The following is a 22,469-nucleotide window of genomic DNA, read 5'->3' as shown; positions in this document are numbered from 1 at the left end:
CAGCTGCCCAGGATTTTTGTTTTTCTATTTTATTATCCAGAATAAGATTAAAAGTGGCTTTACTATTTCTGTAGTTTTACAACAACAAAAAATCTGTAACAAACATCAGCAATATCATATTAATGCTCAACCTCAACATGGAATCTTTAAAAGAAAAAAAGAGCCCTGAAGTTGGCCTTTAATATCATAGCAACAGATCCTTCTATATCTTTGAATAATGTTTTCTTATTCTGTAATGTTTAAATCATAAATATCTCAACAGAAATGGGCAATATAATGAAGATGCAAATAGGCAGTTGTGGTGGTGGAGAGAATTGGAATTGGTTTATTATTGTCACTTGTACTGAGCTACAGTGAAAAACTTGTCTTGCATACCATTCATACAGATTAATTCATAACACAGTGCATTGAGGTAGTACAAGGTAAAACAATACAAAATGCAGAGTAAAGTGTCACAGCTACAGAGAAATTGCAGTGCAGGTACAGAATATAGAGTTGCAAGCTCGACTTGGATTTAGATAATGAATTTAAAAATACACAGTAACCTTTCCAAATATAATCTATAATGTCTTGTTAGTTTGTTAAATGGTTAATGGTGGTTTAAAACACTTTAGATCTTTCAAGCGTTCTTTTTGCATTTTCACATTTTTTGTTCAAGATTTTGAATAGTTGTAAATGTCTGTGAAAGATTCAGTGCGTCTTTAAGACTGATAGTTCTGGCCAAGTCAGAGGACATGATAGCTATCAATTTTTTGTTGTTTGCAGCAAGTTTTGACTGCCTTTTGTGATGCTCTCAGTGATGTGGAAGTCTCTTGCAATGAGCAAGGCTCTTATGGCATCTGGTTCCTCAATCCTGAGAACCCTCAGTGGTTTCCACAAGTTCTTGCCAGAAGGAATGCAAAAGATAAGTTTGCAATTGTTTTAAACCAAGCTTAGTAACAGGTATTGTCATCTGTGATAATATAGCAGTATTTAGCATGTCCATTTACACGTTTGTGATTTAGTGAGTATTGTTTAATATAATATAGACTTTTATTATTAAAACCAGTGTTTTACTGAGAGAAGTGCAGTATACTGCCTAGTCAAGGAATGGTCACTATAATGACTATATTAGAGATACACTGTGGAGTCAGTGGAGCTGAACTGAACAATGGTACTGAGATAAGGCAAAGATGACATGATTTACTTACCAAACGTATAGGATGATTGGATTTGTCAGGTGGTGGCCAGACCGAGTCCAACATTGATTAAAGGAATGAACAAAAATTCATCAAGTACACCAGTGGATTATAAGGTTTAATGAGATGTGTGATCTTAGGCTCGCTGGAGAAATCAAAAGAAGGGGGGGGGGGGGGTAGAAAGAGGGGGAGATATTGGGCCTGCCTGCTTTATGTGCACAAGCCTGATGCTTGACTGTATAAGAAGTGGGCAAAAACTCTCAAAGTCAGAGGACCGGAGCTTCAACCAACATCAACGTGCGCACTCCATAGGAAACCAGTGACAACTGGCCATCCAAGATCAGGTAATACCTGTAACCCCAAAGAAGTTGGGGGTTGTAATAATAAAATCAATTAGTTTGACATAACCCCAAGCACTTGATTATTTAAAAGCAATATTTTTGTTGAGGGATTTGCTACAGAGCTAACTCTAACTGAAAAGCCTGACTCAGAATAAAATCGTGTCAATTTAATGAAAATGAGGCCAATTATTTTATCTAGGTCTGCACAGATATATTAAAAGCAAAAGGCTGTTTACTACAATAGGATTCTTCTGACACCCTAAGCCTAAAAGTGAAACAAATACAAATTTCCCTCTCTCTTTCTTCTTTTCTTTTGATTTCTCCAGTGAGCCTAAGATCTTACACCTCATTACACCTCACTACACCTCACAAATACAAGTTTGTATTTTAACATTTTTATGTTCAAGATTTTGAATGGTAATGAATGTTTGTGAAAGACTCAGGGTGTTTTTAAGACCAATTATTCTAGCCAAGTCAGAATTATTGGTCTTAAAAACTCAGAAAGTGGTACAATAAATATTAGATGAAAGTCTCACAAATAACTGCAGACCTAGATTTACAACCAAGCCTAATTTGGTTCATTAGCTTGGGATTCTTACAAGAAATTGCTAAGACTATTTCATGCAGTCACTAGATGGCATAGCTATATAATTTTTTATTTTGTCAATATCATCAGCACAGATGTTAATTAAAAGATATATTGTGGCTTGAGCTGAGCTCTTATATCTTTTTTAAGTGCAATTTTTTTTCAGTGGAAATAAATGAGTGTAAACTGAAATACTGATGAAGTATTCAACCCCAGGGATTTAATATTACAATTACATAAACAGTTATAAAATATGCAGCTACAAAATAAAAGTACTATTTTCAACTCTAGATCTAACTTAGAAAAAGGTTACATTAGTCAAGATAGAGAAAATGCATACCTGGGAATGATAACTTTGCAAATCTGAATGCTTTACTGCTTTGCAAGGATGAAGGATTGATTGTGAAAAATTGCTATAGTAGTTTATAACATTGGACGAGGCCATGGGTTCTTTAGATCAGCAGCAAATCTTTGCCAGAATAATCAAAGTGAACCCCACTGTTCTGCTTTTTCCGTAATCCTCATCTCTCACTAATTTAAACAGTTATCCTCTTTTTCCACAAAGATAAGATAGCTTCAGTCTTAAATCACGCCTTGTAGGAAAACATTCTATAATTCAATAATTCTGCTTGAAGATTTTATCTTTACCAACAATGACAGATTCTTTATTGACAATTTTAAACCAAAAAATCTCTTGCTGGTGACACACAACATTATACAATCTTTGAAAATATTAATGAGCACAATGTAATAATCAGAAAGGGTGGCCACAGAACTCCAGGTTTACTACACTATTCAATAAGATCACAATAGTTCCTGTGAGTTTAGTTCACTTTGCCATTAAACACCCATATTCTCTGATTCTCTGAACAGGTTGAACAGCATCTGTGTTGGGGAGGGTGGGGGCGGGGAAGGAATTGTCAAAGTTGACATTTCCTTCCTCCCCCACAGATAGTGCTCAACCCGCTGAGTTCCTCCAGCAGATTGTTTGTTGCTCCAGATTCCAGCATCTGCAGTCTCATATCTCCATTTTTCCTTGATCACCAACACGATTTGCCTCAAATAATCAATATACATGGATGTGTATTCTATAATGTATATATGATTAACACTTAATAAACACAATAATAGTTTGCTCTTATTATTTACCCAAAATTCTACACTTAAGGATCACAAAAAACATTTTACTTGGGAATTGTTACAGGCACCATAATGTATCCCCATGTTTTAGATGAAATAAAAACACAAAGGAACCCATTCACAATGACCCCATTAAGTGCTTAAGACCCTCCGATGTGAACAAGGTGGTATATTGAGCTGAAATAACCATCATCTACATTTGACCATCTTGGGAAAGAGTTGCAGCACTCACTAGAAACAACTGCTGGTGGATCAATAAGAAGTCAACTGCTACTCAAAAATGCTACTTGCCTGGGAGGGTGCATGCCATTCTCAGCATAACAGTGACCCACAATGGGTGTAAGTAAGCTGTCGTGTTGGTTTTTCCCTGATACTTAAAAAGGTACATCACCAGGAAGGGCAATAGCAGCTGCTGCTGGCAGACTGATGTTCTTAAGACCTACCGAGACATTTTCTCAGGACTTCAACATTCTATCAATATTTATGAAGGGAAATTTTCTTAAGACTTCACCTAAAAAGAGTAAGAGTTTGTTGGAGGGTTGGATCTTGGTTAGGGTCTCTTTCTGTCCATAGGAGGAATGGGAGCACAACATGATGTCAGGCAGGGAATCACGAAATGGTGCAGGAAATTGAGACAGGAACATGAAATGGAGTCCTGTTCCTACAGTCACAAGACAATTCCTTCTATATCATAAGCTCCAAAGCTGCTAATCCTGTACATGCTCTCTCTTGTACCTGAATCATCTTGAAACCTGATACTATGCATCAGCCAGTACACAACACAACTGCAATGATTGTATGTGGATCCCAGATACTCTGCCCCATGAAGATTGGTTCTAATAAGGATATCAGTGCTGAGTCCTCCACATATCTGTTTTAACACCTCCAGGCAAATTCTAATTTTCTTCATCATTATTTAGGCTCAAAAGGCTACATTAAAACCAGTTTTTGGAACAAGTACGCCTGGGTTAGTGACAGATTTAGTGTCTGGTCTGTCTCGATGCAGATCTAACACTGTCAATGCCAGCAATAGTTTCAGAATTGCAGGGCACTTCTCTGCATGGCCTCATGTTGTGCTCCCGTTCCTCCTGTAGACAAAAGTGGATCATGACTAGGATCCTTCTTTCCAACAAAAATGCACTTACTCTTCAGGTAAAGTCGTGAACCAATCAGATTCCTATTTGGTGGTGGAAACAAACATGTTTTTTTTAATAAAACTGACTGTGTATGACTACAGTGTGGAATATCTATTAAATTGTGATTTGGATTTCAGAATGGGAACAAAATTGATTGTGCTGCCAACAGGAGATTTAGAACTGGAATAGCCATATCATTTCTTGCCAAGGGACAATAAGTGTATTTGGTTGTTAGTCAGTTTGTAAAATTCTTTCCGTTCCTTTACTACCCAATGACACTTTGTGGGCAGAAAATTCACTTTCCTTCTCCCCAAGCCTGATTCGCACAATTAAGATGAAAGGCAAGTGTACCCATTTAGTTTTTGTGCTTCTCTACACAGATACTATCTAAGTGCCCCATCTGTCTGTGAACATAATAACCCATCAATCAATTAGATTCTCTTAATCTTATTTCATTTAGTGCATCAAGGCTCGTTATGCGATATATATTGGGTAAAATTAAACAGATGCTGCCATTAAATTACCACTCTAGCAGTAACTGCAGATCAGCTCTTTTGTGTCACTTTCTGCAGTAACACTATTAACAGCGAAATCTAGAACTTCATTTCATCTTTTTCCAAAAGTAATACAGCATACTGCAACAACTTTATGTCAATTGTTAAGTGCCATCTAACCGCATGTATAATCACTGCAATCTAATCCGACTGCTAAATTGGCATTGCTGTTAAATCTTTACTTCAATACTTAAAAAAAAGAGGCTAACCAAATTGCAACATTTTCACAAACCTTAGCAAAGCTCTGATGTAGAGACTGAGTATGGCAGTAATTGTTTTCATGTAACGTTCTTGGCACTGGAATCTAATAACATGCAAATATGGTTTTCATAGTGTGATCACAGCTACATGAACTTCATTAAACTGATGACTCTTCAGTGTTGTATTGCTCTACCAAGTGTGTTTCAGCAGGGATGGAAAATAGATAACTTGTGTTGTTATAGGTTAACATATGGTAATATTGATTCAACCTTGAAAGGATTCTGAATAACCTTCTCTGCACTAATAGGTATACTGAAATGGAGTGTATTTGAAGATGGGAAACACAGGAATGCCAATATAGCCAAAATGATGAAACAACTTCCAGAAACCAACAGAACAAATAACTAAAATCCTTGGCAGCCAGCTGTGCTCCAGTTATAAACAGGAGTAAATATAAAAAAAATAAACACAGCTATTAATCACTGTTCCAGGGCCTCAAAGTTTTCCTGAAGTTGGAAAGGAGGGGGATTCTCCTTCTGAATTTAATGGGTGCCCATCACTGATTTTTGTTCAGCTTTGTTTCTTGCCTGGTGGCTGGCCAGATTGAGAGGTTACTTGAAGGTCAGGTACATTATACAAGGCCATAAATATCAGAACGGTAGATAGGAAAAACTTCTGATTCCATGGAAAGAAGGCAGCAGAGGTTGCATGAAGCCAGGGCAGGAAGCATTGGATTATAATGGGGAGATTTAAGGAGAAAGAAGTGCAGATTTGATAGGGGGCTGGAAGGGGGTGGGATAATTGTGAAGCAGAGTGGGAAAGCAATGCTGGAAAACCATTTAACTGCCGCAGTCACCATCTCTCCTATATCTACAACAACTTCTCGTCCCTGGAAATCCTGGGCCTCAATGGTTAAATACAAATCCAATGCACAATCCCCAATTAACATGTTCTAATCACTGATCTAAAGTATAGTGCAAGTACCATCACCATAAAGAAACAACATCTCATGATTAAAAACCCACTGCCACTTTCTCTTGGCGCCTGGAAAGTATGCATTAAACACGGCACTTAGTATGTCATTCACACACCAAAAACCAAGGAAAACAAACTCTAAAAGTAGAACTGGATTGGGAGATGGTCTACTATTCTGTGGCAAAAAGTAATAATTTCCTGTTGACTCTTCATTATGCTAAATTGTACATGTTAAAGCAAGAAATCTTTAATCACTATCATGAATAAATCTTGAATATAATTACATTTTTAATTAGATAAGATTTTCTACAATTTGACATTAAATTTTAAGTTCTTAATTAGTATAATAATTATAGGTTCCTTTCAAACTTCATATGCTTCCAACAATCTGTGGTTTTGTTCCTGCTTACAATATGCATTTTCTATCTTTTGCCAGGTTTTCCATACTAATGTCACCATAACTCAACATTGACATTAATATCTCCAAAAAGGAAAAATGTTCTATTTCCAAACTAATCCATCATAAAAGGTGAAAATTGTGAAGCTCTTTAACAATACCACCTCCACAAACTTCAGCGTTTATTCCAAGTTATGCTTCTAATAATAATCATGCAGTCCATTGGTAAAAATGTAAATTATTGGCAAAGGAATTTAGATCGTATATATTAGATTCTTGGCATCAAATAAATTTTGACAAACGTGTTAATCTTCAGTTTGTCCCATTAAATATTGGAAAAGAGCCAAACTCTGATTTGAATCTTTGAACTCAAGAATTATTAGCATTCTTCCTATTAAAATGCCAGTTTTGAAATTCATGCTTTACATACTAGATTTACTAGTATGTGAAGCAAAGAAACTGTCAGTGCTTTCAATATAAAAATTTCATATACTTAATTCAAAACAAATCATTTTCTGGCCTATTAATAGACAATGAAGTTTCCAAAGTGCAGATAACTGAAGAGGAAGATTATCTACTTTAAAGCAAAGATTAGAAAAACAATTTACAGATTAAGTGCCCCAATCTTCTAATTTAAAATATTATTCAGTTGTAATATTTCGTTTTACAGAAAAAAGGAGAATGGCACAAAAACAAGAACAATGTTTGAATAATTGTTTCCTTACTACACTTTAACAAAAAAAAATTTCTAATCAAACTAGAATACAGGTGGAAATGGAAATACAGAACCAAAATTAGGACATGGACTGTCTTAAGTAGTTCTTTTACCTGCAAAATATTTGGAATAAAAAAAACTGCATTTGGATGTGAATTGTTGATCAGAAACTAAGCATAGATGAGGTGTGCTGCCCCAGATCTTTACACCAATTTTTCTAATTCTCTGCTTCAACTTCAATGGAAGAATCTGAGTTTCAAATATCCAGATGTCATGGGGCGTGGTTGCATTGTTATATCTGCAAGCCTCTGTTAGATATCGGTACAATGCAATTTGTTGGATGGAATATTGGACCCACCTGCAAATAAAACTGTAGTCTTTTCAGCATATTACACTCTAGTGATTTGCAGTAATGAGGTGACAATTTACCAATCATGAACATCTTTAGTTAAAAACAAAATTAAACCAGGAAAGTTCCCGACTCGTCATTTTCACACGTATAGCCTGGCATTGACTGGATGCTATTGCCACTGGAGCATTGCCAGATGTAACAAATGTACTGGAGGAAAAACCCAAGGCTAAAAGAAACATGAACCACTGGGTTCTCAACCCTGTCCTGGTATTCTAAAAGGTAATGTCTGGCCTTCTATTTCAACTCTACTTTCCCATCCTGTCATGTGCCTGGTTACTTGGCAGCTGATTCAACAGCTAAAAGTTAAACCACTCCACCATTCAGTCAGTGCTTAATATTTCTTTGGAGACTAAAAAGTAAAAGGACTTGCTTTCATGCTCTCATGTCACTGATCTGAAGGGAACCAACCTTTGACATTTTGAGCTGCCATTAAAAATATTTTTGCACCAGCACAGCTTGCTCAGAGTGCAAGCATGGCTCTCTTCAAGGAAGCGCATTCATCCTGTTACAAGTTTGCTATCCAGTACGCAAATCCTGGTCACCTATCAAGGAAGCTGCTCATCACCACTGCAAATACATGGGCAGCCTGCCAATGATGTAATCTGGCATTCAAAAATCAACCAGGTCTTCTGTCAAAGTGATTGGCTGCCCAGCTTGATCACCATGCCAACCGACACCAACCCAACTAACAGCCAGAATCTACTCCCACTAGACTTACAAATGATACCTTGTTACTTCATTGGCAGCCCTGGGTGTTACCTGATAATCAAATGAATGTATTTTTTGGGTGTACTGCAGTCATTAGTTCTCATATGCAATAAAAACAAAAAATTATAATTACAAAAGAGTTAACACATTCATGGAAAGGAATTTGAAGAGCAAACCTTGGCTTTAGAGGTGGCGATTAAGACGGCATATGGGATATATTCCACGCCTCAACAATAAAGAAAGAACATGCTGGAATTGTGCAAAACACTGTTAGCTGGAGCTCTGCATCCAAGACAGTTTACACCACAGGGAATATTGACAACACTATGGCACAAAGGAGATTTACAAGGCTATTTGCCAGGGCTAATTGTCTAGGGTGCGGTTGTTATATGTGGAACAGAATAGGATGAGTGGAAAGGGGAAATTCTGGAGGCTTAGATAGAGGGGGTTGGGATGAAAGAATTATTTCTCTTAGGAGACTGATCAATAACTGGACAGCATTTGTAGAAGATAACTAGCAGACGCATCAGAGGGAAGTTAGGGATTTTGTTTTCCTTGCTTGAAAGTGTGATAAAGAAAAGCTCATTGTACTCAAGAACTTAAAGCTACAGTGCACGAGCTGGGAAATTGGGTTAGGCCGAAGAACTGGCATTGACAGCATGGGTTGACATTTTTCTTCTGTGCTGTAACCTTCTATAAATCTACAAAGACAGGTGTAAAACTACAAGAGATATCACATTAGCAGACCACAAGCTGTAAATCCAATGCATTGGTTGCCAAAGCTTCAATTTTAATGATCTGAGGATACACCAGAACATAGGAAAAAGGTGGCATAGTACCTTTGAGCCCACACTGCTATTTAATAAGATCATGGCTGATCTTTTAACTTGGTGTCACTTTCTTCTTCTAATCCCATATCTCTTGTTTCTCCGAATATCTAAAACTCTATTGATCTATGTCTTGAATCTTTCCAGTGGCTGAGGCTCCCCAGCCCTCTAGGATAGAGAATTACAAAGATTCACGACCCTTTGGATGAAGAAATGTCTTTCTAGTCTGGCTCCAGACGTGCTAGCTGTGGGAAAGTGCCATTGCTGCATCTACTTTGTCAGGTATGCTCCATAGGAATCCCACAGTAGGAATATTACATGGTTCTGTATGTGTCAACAAGATCACCTCTCATTCTTTTAAACTCTCAACAGCTATCAACTCATGGGTCAATCCCCTGCATTTCAGAAAGCAACCTGAGGAACCTTTCTTGCAAACCCTCTATTACAATTATATCCCTCCTTAGGTAGGAAGATGAGACCTGTACACAGTATTCCAAGTCCTGTATAACTGCAGAGATAACTTTACTCCTGAACTCAAATCCTCTTGCAATAAGGGCCAACATACCAATGTTTACCTTCCTAATTACTTATTGTACCCACGTTAATTTTCTGTGATTTATACAGTATACAAGAACACCACAGTACCTCTCAACATCAACATCTCTCGAAATGTCACCATTTAAAAAATTCCTTTCCATCACCCATGTCCTCACCCATTGGTCTTTTAGATCTCCCTGACCTAGACTGCTGTTCACTACTTCTGGGAAGATTTCTATGGAGACACAAGAGATTGCAGTTGCTGGGATCTGAAGCATGAACAATCTGCTGGAGGAACTCAGTGGGTTGAGCAGCATCTATGGCAGGAAGGGAAATGCCAACCTTTTGGCTCGAAACCCTGCATCAGGACTGAGAGTTGGGTGGGGGGGGGGGGCGGGGGGGGGAGGAGCTAGCCAGTATAAAGAAGAGGGGGAGTGGTGAGGGAGGTGAGACAGAGGTGATTGGTGGACTGAGGAGTGGTGAAGGATGATGGGCAGATTGAGCCAGGTAGGGGAGGGGTGGATTTGGGAGACCGAGGCAGGCTGATGATGGATGATAACAAAATAACCAATATTTCTGCATCTTTTTCAATGAAGGCCAACACAAAATGTTTAATTCCTCTGTCACTTCCTTATTCCCCAATATAATTCTCCCTGCCTCAGTCTCTATGGGATCCACATTAACTATACTGCTTTTTTTCCTATATAGCTTTTACATTCTGTTTTCATTTGAAGCAGTAGAATACTCCTGTATTCTAGTTTTCCTTTCCTTACCAATGTTCTTGTTTGCTTTTGTTGAACTCTGACATTTTCCCAGTCCTTTTGATGACATTAAAAGCCTTTCTATTTGGACCTAATAGTTTCTTTAATTTCTCTTTAGCCATAATTGTACCTTTTTTTCCTGTTGGATTCATAGGGGAGATATAGTTGCTGCAAACTATGTTTTAATTCTTTAAATGTTAGCCTTCGCTTGTTTACCATCATACCTTTTAATGTAGTTTTCTAATCTACCATAACCAGCTCACACTTCAGAGTTGTAAAGCACAGAAACAGGCCCTTCAGTCCACCAGGTCCGTGCTGATCATCAAGTACCTAGCTACACTAATCCCATTTACCAGTACTTGGTCTGTAGTCTGCTATACCTTGGCAATTGAAGTGCTCATCCAGATACTTTTATTTAAAATGTTGTGAGAGGACCTGCCTCCACACCTTCCCAGGCAGCACGTTCTAAAATGCAATCACCTTCTGGGTGAAAATCTATTTCCTCAGATCCCCTCTCACTTTCTTACTCTCCACCTTAAAGCTTTTCCCTCTGGTTTCAGATGTCTCCATTATGAGAAAAAGTTTCTCACTATCCACCCTATGTTCCTTATAATGTAATAAACCTTTACCAGGTCCCCCGTCAGCTTCCTCCTCGCCAAGGAAAATAAGTACATCCTTCACAGTGCACTCATGTCCTTTGGGTAGTGTAGCAATCAGAAATCCACACAATATTCCAGTAGTGACCCAACCAAAGTTTTACAAAACTGTACCATGACTTTTATGCTCTTTTATTCTACACCCTGACTAATAAAGGCTGATATCCTGTATACCTTCTTCATCACCTTATCTACCTGTGCTACCACAATTAGGGATCTATGGATTTGTACACCAAAAGCTGTTCCTCAACTCTCCTTACCATTCGTTAAGGTTATTTGTGTCATTTTCAAAAACACAAAATAAAACTATTTAATACTTGTGTGCATTAGTTAAACCTACAAAGACAGCAGGTGCTATAATCTCAATCCTGTACAAAATCCATAAAGACAGAATGAACGTAACTACAAGTTTCACTGAACAAATTTAACTCTTAACTTCTTCCCAGCAGCAGAATACTTTTTAATCAAGAAAATGCAATCATTACAAAAAACAGACTTTGAGAAGAGATGCATTACCAAATGCATCCCTAAATCCCACAAGTCCCATCATTTATCACAAGTGTGAAACCATCTTTTAATTTGGTTCTGATCTGGCTCATATCACACTGAGGAAATGTATTAGAACCTAAAGGCTGGGGAGGGGGGTGGGGCTGTTTCTAGGTTTTTTTCCTTCTGGGCTAAACTACAAATTTTCCTAAAATGTCGTCATATCCATTTCCTCTTTGAACTTTTTTTACTTCTTCCTGTTGGTAAAATCTGTATATACCAATATTAACCCTTTACATACCATATGTTTTTTTAATCTGTTAAAATGGATAAGACTATTAATTTTATTTCATGGAATGTTAATGGCTTAAACAATTTGCTTAAGCGCAAGAAAATCTTTAAAGTTTTTCATAGATTAAATGCTCAGATCATTTTTGTCCAGGAGACTCACACCAGGAAGAAAGATAATCAACATTTTTTTTAGATTTTGGAGGGGTCAACAGTTTCATTCAAACTCTCAAGCAAAGGTGAAAGGAGTTTCTATTTTTATAGACTCCTCAATTTCGTTTGTTCATCGTGAGACAATATCAGACCCAAATAGCAGATTTTTATTAATTACTGGTCTACTTCATAATAAAAAAGTTGTTATCATTAATGTTTATGCACCCAATGTAGATAACCCTGAATTTTTTAAACATTTGTTTGCATTATTTTCTAATTTAAATGAATACACTGTGATTATGGGTGGAGATTTTAACTGCTGTCTAAACCCTTCGATGGATAGATCTGTGTCAAATCCTACACTTCCAAACAAATCTGCTGACTTTATTAATTCCTTTTTAGTTGAATCCGGAATCTTAGATGTTTGGAGATTTCTACACCCAGTTGATAAAAGAATTTTCATTCTTTTCTCATGTCCACCATAATTACTCGAGGATTGATTATTTTTTTTTTATTGATGCTAGATTAGCTCCACTTACTACAGACTGCAAATACGATGCAATTGCCAGTTCTGATCATGCACCATTGAGATTATCAATTAAATTACCAGATGTATCTTTTGATCTCAGACAATGGCGATTTAACCCTTTGCTATTACAAGACTTAGATTTTGTCCAATTTATTAAAGAACAGATTTCATTTTTCTTTTTAACTAATTTTACTGAAGAAATCTCCAGTGGGATAATATGGGATACGTTTAAAGCATACATCCGTGGTCAAATTATTTTATATTCTGCTGGATTGAAAAAACGAACTAATAATGAAATACATACATTAGCTGACAAGATTAAAGAAATCGATAAAATATATTCTGTTACTCCTAATGTGGAGCTTTTTAAAAAGAGAACAGAACTGCAACTACAACATAGTTTATTATTAACATCTTCAATTGAAAATCTACTACTTAAAAACGAAAGTCAGTTTCATATACATGGTGACAAATCTGGTAAATTATTGGCCAACCAATTGAAAGCTACCATATCTAAACATCAGATTAATAAAATTCGTAAACCGGATGGTACCTACACGATAGATCAAGTTCAAATTAACAAATCCTTTCAAGAATTTTATTCTTCTTTATACCAATCAGAATCCCCTGAGGATCCCACTTTAATACATGAATTTTTAAGAGATTTGAAGATTCCCCAGTTATCTTTAAATGAACGCTCTATATTAGATGCTCCCATTTCGGAGGAATGAAATAAAGAAAGTAATATTTTCAATGAATTCGGGTAAAGCACCCGGCCCTGACGGATACACAGCTGAATTTTTTAAAATCCTTTTCTGATAATCTTGTTCCCTGGTTAGCCAAAATTTTTTAAAGATGCCCTATCAGTGGGTAAACTACCACAATCTTTCTATGAAGCAACTATTACTTTAATTCTCAAAAAGGATAAAGATCCCACTGATTGTGCATCTTATAGACCTATTTCTTTATTAAATGTAGATTCCAAAATATTGGCCTTTAGATTGGAAGAAGTTCTTCCACAAATTATCTCTGAAGACCAGACAAGATTTATTCAGAATCGTTATCTACATTTTAATATAAGGAGATTAATGAATATTACATATACCCCTTCATCCCAAATTCCAGAATGTGTTGTTTCACTAGATGCTGAAAAGGCGTTTGACAGAGTCGAATGGGAATATCTATTCAGTACACTTCAAAAATTCAATTTTAGTCCTAAATTTATATCTGCGATTAAAATGATTTATTATGCGCCTATGGCTTCAATACTTACTAATAATCAAAGATCTCCTTTGTTTAGACTTTTGAGGTACTAGACAAGGCTGCCTGTTAAGCCCTTTATTATTTGATATTGCTTTAGAACCCTTGGCTATTGCATTTCTGGATTCTTCAAATATATGTGGTATTACTCATGGACAGAAGATTCATAAGATATCTCTTTACGCAGACGACCTGTTACTTTATATTTCTAATCCAGAGGAATCGATCCCCGCAGTACTCACTATTAGATCAGTTTAGTGTTTTTTCTGGCTATAGATTAAATTTTAATAAGAGTGAACTTTTTTCATTAAATATGCAAATTCCAATTTATAGCCAATTACCTTTTAGATTGGTAACTGACTATTTTATGTATTTAGCTGTTAAAATTACTAAGAGACATAAGGACTTATTTAAAGCTAAATCTACTGCCTTTAATTGACCATGTTAAACAATTATTTACTAAATGGTCCCCACTGTCTCTATCATTGGTAGGCCGAATTAATGCGGTTAAGATGACTATTTTACCAAAATTTTTATATTTATTTCAAGCGATTCCAACTTTTGTTCCGAAATCTTTTTTTGACACTATTGATTCTAAAATTCTTCCATATATTTGGCGGAATAAAAACCCAAGGCTAAGAAATATTTACAAAAACTAAAAAAGGATGGTGGTATGGCCTTGTCTAACTTTAGATTGTATTATTGGACAATCAATATTAGATATTTAATTTTTTGGACACAAGATTCAGATGTAATTCAATGCCCCAAATGGGTACACCTTGAATCCCAATCAGTACTTGAATTTTCATTAGTTTCTATTTCAGGAGCTCCACTCCCTTTTGCACTTACCAAATTAAGTAAACATATCATGAACCCAATTGTTAAACATACAATACGAATATGGTTTCAATTTCGTAAATTTTTTGGATTGAATAAATTTAATCTATCAAGTCACATTCAATCGAATTTTTTCTTTTATCCATCTAGAGTTGACTCAGCTTTTTCCATATGGAAGAGGAAGGGAATAGTATGTTTTCGTGATTTATTCGTTGATAACTGTTTTTCATCTTTTGAACAATTGTCTAACAAATACAATCTGCCTAGATCACACTTTTTTCAATATTTGCAAATTAGAAATTTTTTAAAAGCTACTATACCCTCTTTTCCCACACCTTATAAAACTGAAATTACGGAAAAAATTTTTGGTTTTAATCCTTGTCAGAAGGGCTTGATAGCAATAATTTATGATTTAATTATGAAAATTCGTTCAGAACCACTGGACAAAATTAAGAATGAATGGGAAAGTGAACTCCAGACATCTTTACCTACAGAGACATGGAAGAAAATTCTTCATTTAGTTAATACATCTTCAATGTGTGCCAGGCATTCTTTGATACAGTTTAAGGTAGTTCACAGGACCCATATGTCAAAAGATAAGCTAGCTTGTTTTTATCAACATATAAATCCTATATGTGACAGATGTAAGTCGAATGTGGCTTCTTTGACACGTGTTTTGGTCCTGTCCTCTTTTGGAAAAATATTGGAAAGATATTTTTAACATTATTTCAAATGTATTGAAGATTGATTTACAACCTCATCCTATCACTGCAATTTTTGGTTTACCAAGGATAGAATCTGGCCATCTATCTGCCTCCGCTAACTGTATGATTGCCTTTGTTACATTAATGGCCAAACAATCCATTTTGCTTAAATGGAAGGATCCAATACCCCCTACTACTTTTCAATGGTTCTCTCAAACTGTATCATGTTTAAACTTGGAAAAAATTAGGAGTGGTACTGTTGATCCTTTGTTTAAATTTGAGGAAGTTTGGAGTCCAATTATTCAATATTTTCACATGATATAGATCCCCTTATAATAACTTTTCAATTTAGAGGAACGGAGTTGATGACATAATATTGCTCTGTTTCTATTGAGAAATTTTAGTCCAGTTTTTTTTGCTTTTTTTTTTGAATTATTTTTTTTTCTTTAGCTTAGTTTGGTTTGATATATTGTTTATAATTTTTCTTATTGTTTTGGGTTTTTTTTTCTTTTTTTTATATTTTATAATAAATCTTTTTCTTTTATATTATATTCATACACTAACAGATCATTGGATCTATAGATTTTTTTAATACTCTATTGTTTTTTATGATTATCCATGTCATGATTGTTCTCCTGATCTCTTTGTATTACATGTATAAACATTGATATATTAATCTGTATTAATTTGAAAACTAATAAAAAGATTGAAGAAGAAAGAACCTAAAGGCTGTATTCTTCTGGATATGTGAGCCAATCTAAACAAGTTGTGGAGCTATAATTTGAGAATAAATTTCCTCTTGTCCAGCTTAAAATGTTTATCACTCACCTGTGGATGGAAATAGAGAAGGCCTGTATGTTCATGTTTTACTATTGCTCTATTGCCAGGTATATTCCTTGCCAGCACTGGAACTTTAAGGTCCATTGCCTAGAGGTAGTCACCAAGTCAAAAAAAAGAGAAAAGTTGTGTCATTTATTTTATCAAGCAAATAGAAATTAAAACAAAACTTAACTGTGAATTTAGTTTGCAATCATGCCAAAGTAATCCCTAAAGGACTGCACATCAAGACATGCTGTCTTCTTGGTGAGAACTTGGTCTGTGAATTTCTTTTCTTTTTCAATCTTTTTATTAGTTTTCAAATTAATATAGATTAATATATAACATCAATATTTGTCCATGTAATACAAAGAGATCAGGAGAACAATTGTGGCATAGATAATCATAAAGAACAATAAAATATTTAAAAAATCTGTAGATCCCATGATCTCTTAGTAAATGAATATAATATAAAAGAAAGGAAAGAAGATATATATAAAATAAAAGAAAGAAAAAAAAATCCCAAAATCAATAAGAAAAATTATAAACAATATATCAAACCAAACTAAACAGAAAAATCTCAAAAAAAAGCAAAACAAAAAGAAAAAAGACTGGACTGAAATTTCTCAGTAGAAACAGGGCAATATTATGTCATCAACTCCGTTCCTCTAAATTGGAAAGTTATTGAAAGGGGATCTATATCATGTGAAAATATTGAATAAATGGACTCCAAATATCTTCAAATTTAAGCAAAGGATCAACAATACCACTCCTCAATTTTTTCCAAGTTTAAACATGATACAGTTTGAGAGAACCATTGAAAAGTAGTAGGGGGATTGGATCCTTCCATTTAAGCAAAATGGATCATTTGGCCATTAATGTAACTGGTCTGTGAATTTGAGATTATTATTGATAATTCACCACAGCTAGACAGTTAATTTGATTCCTTCTATATTATAAAACCACTGGGTCCAAAAATGGCACTTAACATAAAATTCAAGATACAGGTAATCCTAGAATATACTTCTGCTGACATTACAACTGCTTAGATCGAAAAACAAACCCTCCGAGTTAGTAGAAGTGCAAAATTAAAAAAAAATAAAATTGTTCGGAAAGGATCTCAAATTTTGGAAATAACACACCTCTAGAATTGTCGAAGACATCCCTTCAGAGACGGAACTGTTTACTACAGCAAAGGAATCCCTCATGGCAGCATGCAGCTCTTCCTGGGGTTTCTCTGAAACTAGATAGACCCCGTGAGCACTACAAAATAACAGAAAACTGGTCAAGTATGGTTCTTAAAAATCAGATGCTTTGGATGAATGCAAATATTACAAATTAACAAAACATTTTGAAGTCAATTAAATTGAATTTCATAGTTCCATTTTTAAAAATCTGTAATGAATTTTAGATTTATTAAGATTAAAAAAAAGAAAAATGACATCAATTTTCAACAATCTGCACAAGATCCTGGGGTTTATAAAATGAGGCACAGAGTATGAAGGAATCATGAAGAACATTTATAAAACACTAGTCTGGTTGAAATAGAGTACTGTCTCTGGTTCTGGTCAACACATTTTTAGGAACTACGTGAAGGCATTAGAGAGGGTGCAGAAGAGATTTACTAAAATGATTCCTTTGCTGGGGTACTTTAATCATGTAGATAGACAGAAGTAGCTTAGGTTGTTCTCCTTGGAACAGAGAGTATTGAGAAGGAATCTCAAAGAGGTATTTGAGATCATAAAAGGTCTAGATAGAGCAGATAGAGAGAAACTGCTCTTATCAGTTCATGCTGCACTGAAATTCTGTGACTCTGAGCTCAGGTGTAGCACAGACAAGAACTGGAGTGAAGCTCCTTCTACCCTGCTCATCTGAACAATCTAGGAGAGAAACTTACTATATCAGTGCGAATTTCTTCATTTCTCAATCTGATATTTAGGGACATCAAAATCAACAGAATCCACAACACCAGCAGAGAGGTTTTACACAGTAGAATCAAATCAATTCCTAGAGGAAACTATCACCAAGTCTGTGAGCTGCTTAAATTCTCAAAACTCTTAATTCAACCCATTCCCTTACAAAGTATCATTGTAAAATCAACTGGGTTTATATCAATATGGGTTTCTAGATGAAAAAATACAAGATTGGTGTCAAAAATAAATAACAGGTATTTCATGGAAGCATGGATTATTGTATCAATCATCTTATAAAAATACAAAACTAGCTTACCTCTTAAGCTTAGCTTTCACCTGTTGTGCAAACACTGGATCAATCTAAGAAGAAAGATTGGTGGTTAAGTGGCAGATAGAAGTTACATTTGTTTAAGAATATATCATACAGCATTTATTTCTTTCAAGTACTCAATATCCTTAGCAATTTTTAAAATAGACATTATCAAATCTTTTATTTTCTTTCCAGTAGACAGCATTTTCTCCTCAACTAATAGTAGCAAAAACTAGCTATTCATCTCATAAGCTCTTTAGGAGTCAGCTGCATTATAAATTGGCTGCAGTATTTGTTTACAATGCACTTCAACTTGAAAGCAACTTGCTGCTTGTTTAGTAAATTGGAATGGCTGACACATGGCAAGTGCAAGTACTTCTGCCTTCGACATAACATCTGCAATAAAAACCAAATTACTTTGATTTCCACCTTTTTTCCTGTATGTCACGATGACGACGACTCAGGCTGGACTATAGTCTTGTGAGAAATGACAGGTTTACTGCACATTTATCAGTATTTAAATAATCATAATTGCGAGACTACTTCATTGTGAAGGCAACCTAATGGAGCTCAGTAATGTCTACTAGTGATAAGTACAGAACCCCAGCTTATGGAAATGCACCATTTTCCTTGGGAGCAGATACTTGCAGGTAAAATTACAGCTAACAAGTTGGAGTTTTTTTTTTAAAAAGAGAGTTACTGGGAGTTCAGGGCCACCATGTTCCAACAAGGATGAAAGGCAAAAATGGCAAGATTAGAGAACGTTGGCTGACAAAGGATATTGAAGTTTTGATCAAGAAAAAAAGGAAACATATGACAGGTTTAGGCAACTGGGATCGAGGAAATTTTTTTGAGGAATATAGAGTGTGTAGAAGAGAACTTAAGAAAGAAATTAAGAAAGCAAAAAGGGGCCATGAAATATCCTTGGCAAGTATAACTGAGAAGAATCCTGAGACATTCTATAAGTATACTAGGAGCAAGATGGTAGCCAAAGAAAGAGTTGGTTCCCTTACAGACCAGAGGTGACGCATGTGTGGAGGCAAGGATGGGGACAAGGTCCTAAAATAATACTTCTTACCTGTATTCACCAAGTAGCAGCACATTGAATACAAGGGAGTTCAAGGAGGGGTACGTGGATAATCTGGAGCAGGCCAGTATTAAGAAGGGGGTGTTAGATGTCATGGGACATACAAAGATTGATAAATCCCCACGTCCAAATGAGATCTATCTCAGGTTGCCATGGGAAACAAGGGAGGAAATAGCTGGGGCCCTGGCACTGATTTGTGCACCTTCGTTGGCCACAGGTGAGGTGTCAGAAAACTGGAGGATGGCTAACGTTGTTCCTTTATTTAAAAGGGCAGGAGGGATAAGCCAGGAAATTACAGGCCAGTGACCCCTGCATCAGCACTGGGGAAATTATTAGACAAAATCCTAAGAAACAGGATTTATGTACATTTGGAAATCCCACTCACAAATTAGTTTTGAGTTTTGTTTTGAGGATATAACTAAGATTGATGAAGGCAGGGCAGTAGATGTTGTTCATACAGACTTTAGTAAGGCATTGGACAAGGTCCCACATGGTAGGTTGCTCCAGAATGTTAAAGCACATGGAATCCAAGGCAAGTTGGCTAATTGGATCGAAAATTGGTTTGCAGCTAGCAGGCAGATGTTAGTGGTGGAAGGATGCTTTTCTGATTGGACGTTTCTGTCCAGTGGTGTACCACAGGGATTGGTGCTTGGTGCTTGTGATATATATGGATGTGAAAGTAGGAAGTGTGATTAGCACGCTTGTGGATGACATGGAAGTTGGTGGTGTCATGGATAGTGAGGAAGGTTGTCCAAGGCTACAGTCAGATACAAATTAGTTGGAAAATTGAGCGAAGAATTGTCAGACAGAATTTAATCCTTTTAAGGGCGAGGTGATGCATTTTGGGAAGTCTAATCGGGGCAGGAAATATGCAATAAATGGTAGGGCACTAGGGAATGTTGATGAAGGAGGACCTTGGCGTTCAAGTCCATAGTTCCCTTAAAGTGGCAACACAGGCGGCATATGGCATGCTTGCCGACATGGGTCACAGCAAAGAGCATAAAAGTTGGAAAGTTATATTTCAACTTTACAAAAGATTGGTTGGACTGCACCTGGTGTATTGTGTACAGTTTGGGTTGCCACAATATAGGAAGGATATAGTTGTGCTGGAGGAAGTGCAGAGGAGATTTAAGAGGATGTTGCCTCTTGACTTTAGTTATGGGGAGAGATTGAATAGGCTAGGTTTGTTTTCCCTGAGGAAAGAAGACCGAGGGATGACCTCATAGATGTATATACAATTATAAAAGGCGTAGATAGTTGGAAGATAAGAGTATCAAAAACAAGAGGGCATAAGTTTAAGATGAGAGGAAGGAGAAAAAAAACTTCTTGCCACAGGAGATGGTGCATCAGATACAATCACTATGTTTAAGAGACATTTAAACAGGCACTTAAATAAGCAAGGATTAGAAGAACATGGACCCAGTTGAGGCAAATATGATTGGTGTAGGTGGGCAAAAAGGTCAGCATGGATGTGGTGAGCCGAAGGGCCCCTTTCTCTGCTGTATGACTCTATAAAGTCATTAATCCACCAAAAACATTGTTTTGTTCTTCTGCTGTAGAAATATCTTACTTTACTGGGTTGACAAATTAAGCAGAATTGGATCAGTTCCTGAACTGAGTAATCACAGTCAAGTGATCCATTTTGCTAGTTTTGCAAATTCTAACTGAAGGAAGTGATTGGCACAAAGTTCCTCCTACAGGGGTACAAATGTTATCAAAACATTTATGAAGTGAGGCACATTTAAAATAAAGTTTGTTAACAAGAAAGTAGAGCAAGAGTAGGCTAATCAGCCTTTGAGCTTGCTCTACAATTCAATACAATCATGGCCGATCATTTATCTCAATACCATTGTGCTGCTCTCTCCCTTAAACAACTGCATTGCTTATTATGTCTGTGCATAAGAAAATGAGGCATAAAAATACTCAAATACACATAGGAAATTAATAACAGTATAGAAAACACAAATCTGCAATGCAACTGCATGCCTCTTGTATGGCAGAGAGCCAGAGAGACTTATTGGCAATATCAAAGTCATTAACAAAGAAAACACATTAGATTGTTTAGCAATCTGCTGAGACAGGACCATCTGCTGAACCTAAATGCAGTCCAACGTGCACATGTAAACCAGATTAATAAGGATATTTATCTCTCAAAATTACCAGTTCAAGGCAAGATTTGCTCAAAAATTAACCCCTTGTTGAAAAGTATTTGCTTGGTTATGTCGAGGCTGTTATTTCAACTGCCTTGCCTCTTCTTTCTGAAATGTGGTCTGTACATCCTTCCACTGCTCATTTTAACTTTTATTTATTCCCTCTTCCCAACTCTCCTCCCTGCCTCAGCATCATGGAAGATGGAACTCATGTACGGTCAAACTGCAAGAAAGCATGGTGGACTAAAGAATGAAACATAAAAAAACTTCACATTTTCATAAGCCAACTTAACAGAGACTGTAACACATAATTTTAATATCATACACAGCAGTTAGGATACTACACTTGATAACAGTTTTATTTTCCTGCCAACTACCCTCAATTGTGCAGAGGTTTAATATTTAGGCTGATAAAGCATCCTTTATAAGTACAAAGAATTCTAAGCATCCAAACTCAAGAGTGATCCACAAAAGCAATATACTGCAGATACTGGAAATCTAAAATAAATCAAAAAAAATGCTAGAAATATTCAGTACATCAGGCAGTATCTGTGGAGTAAGAAACAGTTAGCATTTCAGGTCAATTACCTTTCAACTAATCATCAACAAAAAACATTGAGCCAGGCGTGCTGGTTAATGCCAGTTGTTCCATTGGAATCTGCATCATTCACCTGTTTGTCTATGGAACTTCTGCCACATGTTGTCAAAAGCAGATTAGCTGACAGATTCAATGCAAATCTGTCAGCTCGCTGCAGTGATAGAGGCCAGTTTTGCTGAGTTTCCCCAGCATTACCATGTTGCAGGATCTGATA

The 22,469-nt window shown here is 36.1% G+C and overlaps 1 protein-coding gene across 5 annotated transcripts in view; it reads right to left on the bottom strand.

Annotated features, from left to right (window-relative positions):
• Positions 1 to 22,469, bottom strand: part of glt1d1 (glycosyltransferase 1 domain containing 1) — a 56,363-nt gene that overhangs the window by 5,573 nt on the left and 28,321 nt on the right. For 4 of the 5 annotated variants that reach the window (XM_052032106.1, XM_052032105.1, XM_052032108.1 and 1 more), the window contains 3 exons: positions 18,427 to 18,470; positions 17,340 to 17,460; positions 16,210 to 16,308 (listed from right to left, as the gene is read on the bottom strand). In XM_052032106.1, the coding sequence (XP_051888066.1) occupies positions 16,210 to 16,308; positions 17,340 to 17,460; positions 18,427 to 18,470 (264 nt within the window). The remainder of the gene's footprint in view (positions 1 to 16,209; positions 16,309 to 17,339; positions 17,461 to 18,426; positions 18,471 to 22,469) is intronic. The other variant, XM_052032107.1, reaches the window with a different exon arrangement.

Source organism: Pristis pectinata, chromosome 17 (genome assembly GCF_009764475.1).
Source record: "Pristis pectinata isolate sPriPec2 chromosome 17, sPriPec2.1.pri, whole genome shotgun sequence".
Lineage (NCBI taxonomy): Eukaryota > Metazoa > Chordata > Chondrichthyes > Rhinopristiformes > Pristidae > Pristis > Pristis pectinata.
Note: the sequence above shows the minus strand (reverse complement) of the source record. Positions and strands in the feature narration are given on the sequence as shown.